This window comes from Cucurbita pepo, chromosome 10, assembly GCF_057944985.1.
Source record: "Cucurbita pepo subsp. pepo isolate OVF chromosome 10, ASM5794498v1, whole genome shotgun sequence".
In the NCBI taxonomy this organism is placed as follows: Eukaryota; Viridiplantae; Streptophyta; class Magnoliopsida; order Cucurbitales; family Cucurbitaceae; genus Cucurbita; species Cucurbita pepo.
This window is the reverse complement of record NC_141807.1, coordinates 3668620-3682557: the sequence shown is the minus strand read 5'-3', so window position 1 is coordinate 3682557 and position 13938 is coordinate 3668620. Positions and strand designations below refer to the sequence as shown.

At 38.7% G+C, this 13938-nt stretch overlaps 2 protein-coding genes across 3 annotated transcripts; both read right to left on the bottom strand.

Annotated features, from left to right (window-relative positions):
- Positions 1–92: 92 nt before the first annotated feature.
- LOC111803582 (beta-galactosidase 3) lies at positions 93–5191 on the bottom strand. The gene is made up of 19 exons (XM_087127395.1): positions 4763–5191; positions 4594–4689; positions 4374–4486; positions 4221–4287; positions 4027–4119; positions 3801–3944; positions 3620–3708; positions 3418–3523; positions 3254–3341; positions 2937–3055; positions 2685–2849; positions 2415–2593; positions 2179–2288; positions 1987–2096; positions 1656–1766; positions 1455–1568; positions 1164–1366; positions 746–1082; positions 93–653 (listed from the first exon to the last, which is right to left on the bottom strand). Exons 1-19 carry the CDS (start codon positions 4934–4936, stop codon positions 507–509), a joined length of 2565 nt encoding a protein of 854 aa, XP_086983521.1. The 5' UTR covers positions 4937–5191; the 3' UTR covers positions 93–506.
- A 3217-nt stretch (positions 5192–8408) lies between these two features.
- FOLT1 (folate transporter 1) lies at positions 8409–13715 on the bottom strand. 2 transcript variants are annotated; one of them, XM_023687474.2, is made up of 12 exons: positions 13412–13715; positions 13217–13293; positions 12198–12274; positions 11590–11683; positions 11265–11358; positions 10295–10368; positions 9903–10016; positions 9556–9627; positions 9451–9471; positions 9298–9365; positions 8950–9121; positions 8409–8817 (listed from the first exon to the last, which is right to left on the bottom strand). In XM_023687474.2, the coding sequence occupies exons 1-11, from the start codon at positions 13506–13508 to the stop codon at positions 8989–8991; spliced, it is 921 nt and encodes a 306-aa protein (XP_023543242.2). In that variant the 5' UTR covers positions 13509–13715; the 3' UTR covers positions 8409–8817; positions 8950–8988. The 2 variants fall into 2 exon arrangements, with proteins under 2 accessions (XP_023543242.2, XP_023543244.2); XM_023687476.2 differs by having other exon boundaries at positions 9903–10013; positions 13412–13714.
- Between the last annotated feature and the right edge of the window lie 223 nt (positions 13716–13938).

Genomic DNA, 13938 nt, shown 5'->3' with positions numbered 1-13938 from the left:
ACCCCAAGAAAGGAATTTCATATTCTATACATGAAATAGAGATGTAGAAAAAAAGGGGCATTTAGAAAGCAGAATGTCAAGAATTTTTTCCCCCTTCAAACTGGCCTTGTATTACAGGAGGCACTTGTCACACCAGGTCATTACAATATCCTGAATGGGGTTTCATTTTTCCCCAATATAACAAACTGAAATAAATTACCTATCTTTCCCAGAACCCATTTCCAGTTAAAATGCCAGGAATGGGAATTGAGATTCACCTCAGGGCCTTAGATTGCAGAACCCCGGGATTTACATACTCTACGACCTATACCTCTAAGAACCCCTACAGCCTTTGGCACCACACACACCCTTGACGAAAAACTCAATATGAAAACCAAATCATCAGATACTAATTGGAAAAGTACTGCTGCTGTAACCCTATCATCCTTTTGCTCACTCTTTTTAATGGTAATTGAACCATGCCACCCTTCATGAGAAGCTAAATCTCCCCTTTTCAACCAATCCAATCAACCCTTCCAGTTGGGTTCGGCTGCCGTAGTCATTGGAGCACATACAACTTCGACCGATAGTCGCTTCAAAACATTTGGACATGGATCTTGCCCAAAGTTAGTATTGGATATGGTAACAGCACATCTTTGCTTCCCTACACACCTCTGTAGAAAAGGGATGACAATATGAGTGGGGATAAGTAAATACAGTGAAAGAAGAAGAAGAAAAACAAAAATGGATCTTTGTTTTTTGGTACCTTCTCTAGAATATCATATGACATAGGAGCGTGGCAAGTTCCTTGCTGGTAGCTCCCGCAGGTTCCTAATGGAGTTCCAAAGCTTGCAAATTTGATGGAAGTTATGGAATAACCTGTAGAACACCTAAGATGAACTTTGGGTCTATGTAAATCCTCTGACTTTCCGTAGGTTTCGATGTGCCAGTTCTTAAGAGTTGGATGGAATTCAGAGACGTCGGCACAGACACTAGTCACTGATCTCTTCACCAAGCTGATGCCTGTGGGATTCCCTCCGAGTTCCTCAAAGACTACTAACAGATTGTCTTTTGGCTTCAACCAAGCACGAGGCACATGGTACCTGAAAATGAAATATAGTTGGACTATGTAAGAGAAACTCATTCTTCAGTATTGATAAGTTTCCCTAATGTGAAGAAGTTACCATCTTTGTGTCGGCTGGCCACAGCCTTGCTGACACTTCGAAGGTCTAAAGGTTCCAGCATAATTGCATTTATCACAGTTTCCAGCAGCGTATGCAGTCCAGTATCTGCCAATGCTCAGTCCATTAATCCATATCTGACCCTTTCCCATTCCCCGCATGTCTAAAGCCAATGGCTCAGCTCCTTCAGGTGCATCGAAGTTACTCTGCAAGTGAAAATGGTAAGGTTCATACTTTTAAGGGTTATCTCATCTTTGATAGTAAAATCGAGATGAATTCGGGGTCAACAGTTACCTTGTGCCAAGTCAGTGGTTGCGGTGCTTGTGCAGCCAATGATCCTTCAATCCATTCGACTGAAGATATACCATTTGGAGATACGAGATTCAAGGCTTCTCCTTTCAGCCCGACCTATTTTGGATTTAAGAGTGAGGAAAAAGTTTTTCGGAGATGAAATCATAACACTCGAGAAGCAAGCTGGGAGTTAAGTGATCAAACCTTGTAGGTCCATTTCGACCAGGACAAGTCCCATTTTCCTTGATCAAGTCCATGAAGAGCAACTGGACCTAAGATCCCCGTGTTCCACTTCTCAAAGTGTCCCCCAACATTCTTCAACAACAACAATTCAAAATGTATCATTACCAACAAATAGGGGGAAACCCAAAAAACATACTAGAAAGCAGTTTTCAATTAAGTTTTCAATTATGTTTTCAATTATCTTGGGGGAGTGATGAGAGCATCATGCTTTTATGGTTTAGTAAAACAAGCAAAAGGTGAGACCCCTTTATTGAAATGGACAACTATGAGAAAAACAAAGGAATAAACTCACTGGCAGTCCCACAGCGACGCTCAGGAGTGCAATCGTGTTTCGTCCAGCCCAAAAATTGACTTTGCCCGTGTAAGTGAATCTTCGATTTTCTCTAGACCCGAAGGCAGAACCTGATAACCAACCCATATTTATTAAAACTTCTTGCTTTCATGATGGTTGGAGGCATCCAAGAAGAATGAGATAGTACTGTACCTGAAAGCCTCCCATTGATAAAGACATGCACGGCATGTCCACTTGACTGAACAATCAGTGTGGGGAGTTCTCCACCGTGCAGGCAGGATTCTGTTGAGCCAATATCTACACTGAAGGGACAAAAAGAGAATATTATGGCCTGTTCAATATGCAATTCCTGTTTTAAACATGTAATGACTTTCATCTAAAGAATTCAATTGTAAGCAAGCAAGAGCGGAAGGAAGAAGTGGTCTCACCTAGTAATATACCATAGGTAGTCACTAGTGTCTTTGGTAACATTTATCTGCTCCAGTAAACCAGAAGCAGTCATTGTCATGCTATCATCCTCGGAAGAAACGTCTTCGTTGTAGCTTTCCCATAAGAGCATTGGAGAATTTGTTGGTAGCATTTCCAGTTGTGATGTTTGAACTCCGACCTGGAAAACAGGTCAAAAACAAAATCAAGGTGAGCCGCGAAACCAGAGCCTACTGAAGTCTAAACTAAAATGCAAGGAAATGTTTCCAAACCTTGGCAGTATTGAAAACTACATTTCTGCAATCAGGAAGAACACTGATGGACCATGGAGGTAAATTATAGTGCATGTTATTGAACATCACTCTTGCAGCTGAATTTGTGTCATAATTTGAAAGAAAAGCTGCACAGCCTCCTGATTCTGATGTGTAGACATAAGCCTGGAGATATTGAAGGTCGAGCCTCAGTAACTTTGGTTAAGCTTAAATGGCGAGAGATCAGAATTATGGACTGTTGAGTAAAAGTACCTGTTGAGAGCTCCCTAATGAAGTCACAATTGGATCTGCTGAAACTAAAGCTTTCTCGCACATCTTCACCGCCCTATGAAGCTCCTTCAAGTGACCATACTTCGGTTGCCTGATCAAGCCTATCATAGTTTTATAACCAAGCAATCAATGTAAGTATTTTCAGCCATCAACGACATTGGAACTTAATCGTAGCGTTTTTTGTATATTTCCTAACTTTCTTTAAACAGCTATGTTAATCCACGGGGGCTAACATGTGAAAAAAACACAGTGGCTTTCTTCAGTCATGAGCTTGTTCCTTTTAGTTTCTCAATTCTCACCATATTCATCTATCGGAGCATCGTAGTCATAGCTGGTAGTGATGAAAGGTCCTCCGGCTGTACGTCCAAAGTTCGTCCCACCATGGTACTGTCACAGGAAGGGATGAGAATCTTATAAGATAACAGTTCAGAACAAAGTAATGCTTGTGTCACAGAAAACCAACCATGTAATAGTTAATAAACGACCCTCCTTTCTGAACGAACCGAGCAACAGCGAACGCCAAATCCTGAACTGGTCGATGGTGAATTGGACCCCCAAACTCATTAAACCTACAGGATTGTCAAGGCAAATCAGAGAAATGAGAACCTTTCAGACGATCAAAAGGTGGATGACTAAAATGAGATGAGAGGAGGGCTGCTACACACCAGCCACTCCAAGCCTCTGTCCACATTGAAGGCTTGTAAGGTCTATTAGGAGAGAATGCATCGCAGTAAAAGCCATTGCATGTATTAATCTGTGACAGACAAAACCAGGGTTTCTCAGATAAGCCTTTGTTAAGAGAAGAGAAGGGCTAAGCACTCCACAATAGATAAGAGAAGGGCTAACCACTGGATCTGGGGCATCCTCTTCCTTGCACATCAACCATGGGACTCCAGTTCCCAGTCCTACAGCCATCTTTGCCGCCCATGTCATATAATTTTTCCCAGAAGCCCCAAATAGCTTGCTCTGTACTCCATATTCATTCTCAATCTACAAGATCAATTATTCGCTCGAATTAGAGCTGCATTTCTACAACGTTTAGTGTCCATTAGATAATCTTAGATATTAGTACCTGAGAGAGAATGATGGGGCCACCTTGGGACTCAAACAAGTTTTCACTTTTCATCATCCCCACAATTTTTTCTGTAAATCCCTGCATTGCTCTCTGAAATAGCAAGAACAAACCAAACAAACACAGCCCCATGGATATCAAAAGTACTTTAGCTAAAGCATAGAGAGATTAAAAAGGCATGCATATGAACATACCTTGAAAGGTTCATTATCTGTTCTGAAGCTAATGCCTGGGACATACTTCAGCCAAACAGGAAAGCCTCTGCAGGAAACGTTTGAAGTTCAGAAACCATTAATTTTAACTGTGGAGAGACAAAAAGAGATATGGAGATGATAAGGAGGAGGTACCCGAAGTTCCACTCTGCACAAACATAAGGTCCAATGCGTAGGTTTGCGTAGAGTCCAGCTTTGTGAATGGTTTTTATGAACCTCACCAGATCATATCTCCCTTCAAAATTGTACTGAAAGCATAGAGGACGAACAAAATGAGAAGGAAAAACAAAAGATTCTTGAAGAGAAGTTCAAAATGAAACAAAAAAATGAAGTTTAGATGGAGAAGTTACAGTACATTGCCAGGGGAAGGCTCATGGATATTCCAGAACACATAGGTTTCAACAACATCAAGACCACCTTCTTTGGCTTTCTGAATCAGATCTTCCCACATCTACAGACATTTCAGTTCTCCAAAAATCAGAAACATTCCCACCATAAAGCAAAAAGGGAAGAGAAATGGGTACCTCAGGAGTGCTTCTTGGGTAATGTATGGAGCCAGAGAAGAGGACTCTCCTCTGCCCATTGATCAAGATGGCCTTTCTATCATATGTCACACTACATTGAACAAGCTGAACACCCAGAAGCCAAAACAGCCCCAAAACGAACATTGAGAGCTTGGAAACCGAGTTGGTTGCCATTCTGAGCTAAAAAACAGACCCAAAACTTTCTTGGGGATGAAGGGAAAGTTGAAATGCAGAGAGATCTAAAACCCACCAAGAACAAGAGAGGCTTTTATTTCTTGTCTGTTCCAAGCATTAGCTACCACATAGCTCATTCCCCGTTAGAACACGGCACTCAGATCCGAGCCTCCGATGACTGCGAATTAATGGAACCCATATGCGTGGCTTTATATACAGCCTCCACCCACCGACAGTCACAAGTGTCGAAAGCCACCACAGTTCACTAACCACCGTAGATGCGAACTACACTACACAAAAAGTGAATTACTAAAAGATGCCGTAACTATAATGACCTCCTAAAACTGGGAGTAAGAAAATAAACAGCAATAAATGAACGTCTTTCATTACGTCATTAAGTTAATATGTCCTTAAGAATGTTTTTTTTAACAGAATTTCTGTGATGAACAAATGTCTTAATATTTTATTAAAGTTCTTACATTTAAGTTCATTAGAAGTAGAACAGAGCAGGGATTTTGACTGGAGAATGATATGAAGAGCATTGTTTGTGGCCCATTTTCGTAAGGAAACGGAAAGATAAACGACATGCCGTGATGTCTCCATATGCCACTGTTGTCTGGGTATCTGTGTAGAGCATGTCCCACCTCTACCAAACACCATGTGACCCCCAAGCTTTTCCTGGGTTTTAATGGCTCATGTGAAGTCCAAAGGAAAACCAACATCCCCTTTGATTCCTACCCAGTTTTATGAATCAAATTTGTTTCAATTTTGATCTTTCATGAACTTCAATTATTTCGCCAATGGAGTTTTTCTCCAATGTTATGCGATCTTGCTGCTTGTCCAGTCCCCCATGCCTTCCATTCTCGAATCTTTCTGTCTGGTACTGAACTGTCTTGGACCCATTAAGAATTAACAAGATGGGGCGAAGTTGTTCTTGATGGGAGCTTAATTTGGGATTAATTATGATGGGTGCTGACGGATCTAAGTGACCCATGTGTCGCGGCGGTGGAGGAGTTGGCAAAAAGAACTAGGAAGCAGAGCTATTCAATTTCCTTTAAGTTTGTTCCTTCATTAATTTTATTTTTGTTGTGTGTGTGTGTGTTTCTTTAAGCTGTCCTTCAATGGCGGAATAAGGAGATGGGAACCGTAATACACTGCCGCTTTATGGTCCCACGCCGCCTAATTGGAGGGCAATGGTCCGCCACTTGTCCCCGCAGATATCGGCCCTTTTTTAAAAGGTATATTGTTCCTTTGCTATTTACGACTAGAATTTAAAAAAAAAAAAAAAAAAAAAAATCATAAAGAAATTATTTATAAAGTCTACCAAATAAATTTACAAACCTCTTAAATTACAAACATTTTAAATTTGTGTTTAATATAAGATCTTTCATTTCTTTTTTTTTTTTACATTTAAAAAGTCCCAAATAAATTGACGTAGAATTGAAATATTTCGAGGTATACTTTTTGGCATGTTAGCCTGAAAAGTGGCGGTGTTAACCAGAGAGATCTCGAAGTATTCTTTCTGATCTGTAGGTCAGCTCAAGGTTTGAGTTATCGGTTTGAACCTTAGCCTAGCTTCACAGTTCTCGAGATCCGGACTTGGTTTTAATGTATGAATGACCTATAAAGAAATAACAAAAATGTAGGGAAGCAGTTGTAAGTAATGGTTTGGCACTAATTGGTGAGCACTCATGGGATGCTGGAGTGCAATCTGAGATATAATTGGAGATTATTATTGTATTAATTACTCTAAGCCTAAGCTCAGACCATATTTTAAAGAAATAAGAATACCATATCTTAAAAGAATGATTAAGAAGCACATGATGATAGCAAATCAATGAAATTAAAAAAGAAAAGAAAAGGGTTCTGAGTTCTGAATCGAATCGAATCCAATATGCACTTTTTTTAAGAGGCGCGCCGCGCGGTGCTGTTGCAAGTGTTGCCATGGCCTGTCCCTTGGCGCGCGTTCTCCTTGCCCTCAGCCTTGCCCTTGGCGCGCGCTCTCCTTGCCCTCGGCCTCGCCCTTGGCGCGCGTTCTCCTTTGCCGCGTCGCCCAGTCCACCTAATTGGATCCCCTTCCCTCCCTTTTTCTGTTCGGGCTGGGCTGGAATTATTGTTCATCATAATATTCTCTCTTGGATTATTAAATTTTTAAAATTGCAAAAGAAACATATTTTAAGGATTCGTTAACCTCTCCAAAAGATCTGCCAAACAGGCAATCCAATTATCTTTTGAAAAATGTTAGCAGTGCTAATCAATTGAACTTGAAAGTGAATGAGATTTCGATTTAGGGACAAAGTTGGAGAGTGCTTTATTTAATTCAGTGGTTAATTATTTTATATAGTAATCAGATATAACAATGTAGTTTGGATCAGAGACACCATAATGTAGCATTTACATGTGAATGGACAACATTTGCTTACACATAAATAAATACAACCAATCTCATGCTACTGTCTCTCATTTTTTTCTTCACTTTAATGGACTGCACTCTTCAAATAATTGCTATTTTTTTAATATGTATCTTGAAAGCTTATGTAAGAATAAATCTGAAAGAGAAACAATGAGTATGTAAGAATAAATGTGATTGGTATGAATCATCGGAACATAAAAATCCGAACTTGCAAAGAAAATGGAAGTGGGGTTCTTGGAAATTCTTCAGCGCAGCCATTGATTACGGTTTTGAGTGTTGGGAAACTTTAGGTTTTGGAAGTAAAGCGTGAAATGAATGGAACAAAACGAGGAGAAGAGACAAGGGCAGAGGTCGAGAAGAGGAAGGTTTGGTGTTGTGAGTTATGAGAAAAAATGGAACTGTTTGAACAGATGAAGTTAGTGGGGAGGGGACTGCTGAAGAAGAAGAAGAGGGCAAGGGGAATGATGGATCAGAGGCACATGGGTCGGGCCACAATGGGTCTGCAGTTCACCATTTGTAGATTGAACGCTGACCCACCTTGGAAATGGCACGTGAACCGAGCCCACTGGGCTGATCGGGGGGCGCCGGAAATGTCAGCCCCTCGCCTCTTCCCCTGTCTTTCTGTCACACAGACGTCGGTTTTATAAAGAAATTAACATAATTATAGTACTAACATGGACAACTGATGCCGTAAGAATTTCTAAATCTCACCCAAAAAAGATATTGGACCACCCAGTCCTTTTCGTCTCACTTTTTAGTTAGCAAAATGACTCTATCATTAACATATCAATGTAGAATCCAATGTTCACATGCATTTGAAACTCCAAGGACCAATCCTATTTGTGGAATAGACATTTATTGGATTCCTTTTTATGGAAAGAACTTTAATCTTTCGATCAAGTGATTTGAGAACGGGGGCCAGCATAAAGAAAGAGGAAATGGGAAAGGTTTGAGCTAATACTAACGATGTTCTTTCTTTGGGGGTGGTTCTGAATCTCCATCAAGACCCAATTCCTATACCATTTTTTCACGTAGTTGGAGAGGAAAGTAAGGAACAGCTAATGCTGAATTGTTCTGAAATTAGACATTCATTTTCCAACAAAGTACAAAGGGTGTCACAATATGAACTAAATGTGTCTAAAACTGCTTAAAAAATGAAGCTTGTTCATTTCATGCTGAGAGTATGAATTGGGATCTTTTTGCACCCAGGGCAGGAAATAAAAAAATGAAAAAAACTAGAGTTCCCAACAAAATTTTCAGTAGGTGATAAAGATATCGGATAAGAATCAGCAGGAACCGAAAAATATGTGCAACGAGATGCATTCAAGAGCCTCGTATCTGACCTTGAAGTTGTTCTATTGGACGGCGACCATTTATTCGAGAGCTCAGCAAGTCTTGAAGGAAATTCTTTCATCCTTAAACCGTCTCCTCAATAGTGATTTAGTTAAGAAATGCTGTGTTTTACCTGCTGTAATTTCAAAAGCAGAGAGATTTCATTACCACAAACAAAAAGGAAAGTGATAGGTTGAATAATGAACCGTTGGTAAATAAAAAAAAAAAACGGCAAAAGAACAGGGAAGTTTTTGAAGTAAAAATCCACCTTTTTGCAATGAAGAAACCAGCAATATATCCACGAGTTTCATTCCTTTTGTCTCGTCAGTTTGAGCAGTTTTAAGACGTTTTCATACACAACAAATGTGATTGAAGCCGCAGGGACATTCTTTAGAAGGTTTGGTGTAATTCCCCTGTAAAATCCACGAATACCCTCAAACCTGCACGGTATATAACAAATGTCAAAGAGAAAAGTTTATCACTATGCTGTAGTTTATGGAGTTAGAACTGAACGAAACTCCAACTTCACTTCACAGTGGAATTAGCAAAATTCAAAGAATAAGAGCACAATTGTTCTTCTGGTGGTGTAACGTTATAGGGACAGGTTAATTGTTACCGTGCAGTTTCCTTAAGAACGTGGAAACTATCCATGTATCTAGGTGTACCATCATTGCCTGGTCTTTGCTGCAAGCAAACAGAAAATCCATGTAATTCTAAAAAATAAAAAAATTAGAAAATGGAACTAGAGAGATTATATCTATTGGCATACCTGCAATCGAGCTCGAATAACCTGAAAACCAAGCCAAAGCTAAGATAAACTATGAAATTAAAAACCAAGCCATAGTTCACACCATCAAGACAAATTTATATTTACTTGAAATGGATATGTCAGAAGCATGGCAGCAATTTTAGAAGATCCTCCAAGGACAGCATAATCAACCGAATTCTGCGTGAGAAAAACAATGCACAGTGTAAGAGTTTCCATTTCATGTGGTGAGGACATAATGGAGTAACGGTTTTATATTGTCATGTGAATGTTGCTAATAATTTATAATCACTTCACAAAATATCCCTAAGCAAAGGTGAATAGAAGAGGTTAAGATATATCTCGAATAAACATCCGAAAATGTTATGAGCTATACACTAGATCAAATAAATATCTCTACTTCTCCCAGAACACGCTATAATGATGTCAAGTAAACTTAAGCCAAAAACTTGTACCAGTAATTCCCCAGAACTTTGAGCATCCACTCTGGTTCCTTTATACCTCGAGTTGGCAATAACTTTACGGAGTTCTTCGTAAACTGTAAATTGAATGGCACCATGAGAAACCTGCTGTAGCAACCAAACACATCTATGAATTCATTCCATGAAATTATGTAAACAGAATGTCTTTTTATGTCAAACGTAAAAAGCTCTCTCCCACTCAATAATGAATCCTCAACAAACATTTTATAGAAAATGTTATTAACGGAGCCAAATTACAAAAAAGGGTAGATGAGATATCCCCACAATACCAATGGGTTGCAAAAACTAATTGATATATACGATTCAGATTGTGCAGAAGCAAAAAAATTAGACTGTGAAAATTAAGCTAAAACCTAATTGCTTACCAGCATGAGGCCAGGAACAATCCCTTTATAAAGAGCAGCAAAACCTTCCTCCCTCAAAATGGTTCTGAAGGCATCTGCAATTAAACACGACGGGTATGCACAGAATCAAATAAAAGTGAAGCAATAAGCAAAGCAATGAAACATCAATAGGAGAGGGAACTACTGCTGTTGCTGATGTAAGAACATAACGAAGAGAGGCACTATAAGACTAGCTTCAAGCCTATAACTATTCCAGATTAAAAATGGACCAACAGTGCGTCCCTAGAAAAAGATACCTACCCACACTCCACAACCTTTCTCCTAGTGCATTGACTGAAAAAGTTGCGCCGATGATCAGATCACTTCAACCACTATACGTTTTTGGCAACTAGTTAAAAGGCTGATCTGTATTACTTCTAACTTCCATTATTATGCCCCTTCAAGAATCAATGGACTTCGTTCCAATTAGTCATAGGTTAAAGCTTCAAGTGAAAAGGTTAAAATTTTGAACATTACTTGCTGTTACCAGCTTCAGGAAAATTTTGCGTGGATAAAATGATGGGATTTTCGTAGATGTTTGAAAGACATATAGGAAATCAACAAATGAATTCTTCAAGGTTCCTAGATGGAGTACTCTACTTGAGGATTTTTGTGATGTTTCTTCCTCTGCTCAAAACTAATTAGAGAATTTTGTTGTAAGTTCCTGTGTTATGAGTGGGATGGGACTTCATGTTGTTCCCCTCCTTGACAAGTCTAAAAATCAAGGTAAACAAGATATGACAAAACAACTATGCTACAATTTCAAAGTCAATATCATCCCATCATTATCATTATAAACCATTAAACCTTATCATAACACGGTGGTGTGAGAGAGAGAGGGAAAAGAATGAAATAATGAAGTTTAACTTAATTACAAATCATAAGATCTTATAACTAAGGTATATCCCAAAGAGCATATTATTTTTAATTGAATGCAAGATAGGGGACAGACCATATAGCCCAGAATAAGGTTGAGCTTGATGAAGAGGATTCTGAAGCTGCATTCTTGTTTTCACAAGCCAAACTGGATTTGTGCAAAAACAAACCTGACGAGGCAGTAGAACCACAGTTGTGAAAATAATAAAAACTATAAAATCTAAAATAATAAGGTGAGAGAACTATTGTTCTAGTTAGTCAAAGAGTGCAGTATGGGAATCGTTTGACGTTCACAAGCATAAAAAATCTAACGACATGCCGCAGGACTTCATATGCTTGATTAAAAAAAATGGCAATGAGCCAACCAAAAAGAAAAAAAGAAAGAAAATAACTAAACTCACCAAAGCTCCTGCCTCTGCTGCAGAAGCAAGATGAAGACTAGGAGTCAAGTTCTTCTCTCCATAGTCAGAATATCTTTGTTTGGCTCTGCCATAGCTACAGTACAATGGGGGAAAAACAATTAATACAGTTCCAAAGACCAGATGAAATGTTCGGCCAACAAAGCAAAAATTATCAAGTCAGTCAAATGTTGGGATTTTCAGTAAGTTCTTAAAAGGGATCCATCCCTTTGCTCATGATATTATCTCAACTAATGGAAGATGCAATTAAAGGTGCTTTATAGGAGTAATTTTTGGATTTCAATGATAAATCGATTAGTAGTGTTGCAACAAATCAAATTTCAAAAGGAAACTAGATAGCTAAGTTTCAAGCCATATAGGTTTTTCTTTTTATCCTTCTTCAAATTTCAATAATTTTCCCTATTATTTCGTGGCACTCACAGGACCAAACATTTTATACTGCTGACATTTAAAAGAGAAAAACAGAAGAACTCATATAGAAGCCTGAGTCAATGTTCAAGTGATTAATGTCAGGACGCTCACTACGTGTTGTCTGAGTATATATGTCTTTATGCTTCATAGTTAAAAGGAAACATTACGCATCCACTTACAAGAAGAAATATAAACCCCAAGAAACAGTTGATCCGAGAACTGCAGGATAGAAGCCCGCATATAGCCCTCTCAAGCCCTGAAATAAAGGAAGCATCACAATCTATTTGGGATGAAGGACAAAAACCAAACGTACAATGTGATAAAGAAATTTCAGGCAAAACAAGTCCATAGCAAGCGTTTAAGTAGCAAGAAAGTTTGGAATATTGAAGCAGAGATTAATTTGGAAGTGTAAGAAGTGTTGAGAATAATACAAAATCACACAAAACCAGCTGCTGATATTTGAAGTATAAGCGATGCTCAATTTTCCAGTGGCAAGCAACACATCATAAGAACATTTCATTAGAGACCTGAAGAAATTAGCTTGTGGTAGTAAATTGCCTCATGACAACCACTTTGTTTCACCAGTTAACAAAGTCATAAGGACAAGAGAGTTCTTCATCAGATGTATGTTGGCAGGAAGTACAATTCCTTTGTTCTTTGAAAAGGGAAAATATTACTTCATTTTAATGCAGTAATTCAGGCCAACAAACGAAATTGAATCTCTAATTCTCCATAGCATTAATTTGCAATCTTGACTACTTTGGCCCGCCAATGATAATGAATCATACCCCGCCGGCCCAAAAAATAAAAAACTCTTCATTCTTAAGAGCACTTCATAGAAAATCAAAAAGAGGCAGCTGAATACAATCGTGCTATTTATACATCTCCAAAGTAATGCTTGGAAATCGATCTGCGGTTTGTGTTTTGGATTTAGGATGTAAATCTATGTCAAATGGCAGAATAATTGGGTCTATCCCAGGAAGATTTCAACCAGAAAGAGTAAGTGGCGAGCATCATTTTAACAAAACTTCTTCTTAAAGCTGATGCAAACAAATTTCATGGCACTTGCACAATTATTGCCATTTATTCAAGTGGACAACCAAATTAATATACCCCAGACCAAAAATTCGAGGGAAAAAGCATTAGAAAAGCCAGCAAATAATCAGAATTAAGAGTTGCAAACACAGAATTTACCAACCTCCATCCGAGCAATGGTGAGGATTGCATTAACCGTGTTCTTGTAAGTTGGGAGATTCGATCCTCTGCCATCATAAACTGCCATTTCGGAGACAATTGGAGCAAAAACGAAAGTTAAAAGGAAATAAAAATTGAAACTCCAGATCGTTTGTTGACACACGCAAGCTAACTTTGAGCGGTCATATAAGTAAGCTACCTTGAAACCGGGTGCGGACGACATCTAGAGGATGCACGGAGGCGACAGTGGCAAATCCAGCAACGGCGCCGGCGGTGGCATTCTCCCACTGCCACATATCCGGCTGCGACTTCGATTATTGACCCAAAACTTAGTCTTGCTTCTTTAGTTCATCGACAAGGACATAACCTGAGTCAGATGACTCGAAGCATAAAATTTCGGCGGCATCTCGGCGGGAAGTTTAGACGGCGCTTATCGATAGGTATAATTCACGTCAGAGACCGACGTAAAAGATTAAAAGGTTAAATTTGGAAAAAACGAAAAAGTTTAGGAAAATAAGGATAAAAAATATTGATTCTTTCGTAGAGCCTCCATATCTTATCAATAATTAAAATTAAAAAAAAATAAAAAATAAAAAATAAAAAAAGTAATTTTTACCATTTTTTTTTTTTTTTTTTTTTTTTGTAATTTGATGATTTACACAATTATTTACTGAAATATTACAAGTTGAGACTTTACATTTTGGAGATTGAGTTGAATTGTCTATA

What these genes read in the sequence shown, in the direction of transcription:
- LOC111803582 (XM_087127395.1), bottom strand. Translation starts at nt 4,936, where the DNA reads ATGGCAACCAACTCGGTTTCCAAGCTCTCAATGTTCGTTTTGGGGCTG. An exon ending in CATTAGGGAGCTCTCAACAG is followed by an intron (nt 2,850 to 2,936) that starts GTACTTTTACTC and finishes CAATATCTCCAG; the next exon opens with GCTTATGTCTACACATCAGA. An exon ending in AACCACTGACTTGGCACAAG is followed by an intron (nt 1,367 to 1,454) that starts GTAACTGTTGAC and finishes TTTCACTTGCAG; the next exon opens with AGTAACTTCGATGCACCTGA.
- FOLT1 (XM_023687474.2), bottom strand. Translation starts at nt 13,508, where the DNA reads ATGTGGCAGTGGGAGAATGCCACCGCCGGCGCCGTTGCTGGATTTGCC. An exon ending in AAAGTTCTGGGGAATTACTG is followed by an intron (nt 9,628 to 9,902) that starts GTACAAGTTTTT and finishes TTTCTCACGCAG; the next exon opens with AATTCGGTTGATTATGCTGT. An exon ending in TTATTCGAGCTCGATTGCAG is followed by an intron (nt 9,366 to 9,450) that starts GTATGCCAATAG and finishes GTTTGCTTGCAG; the next exon opens with CAAAGACCAGGCAATGATGG.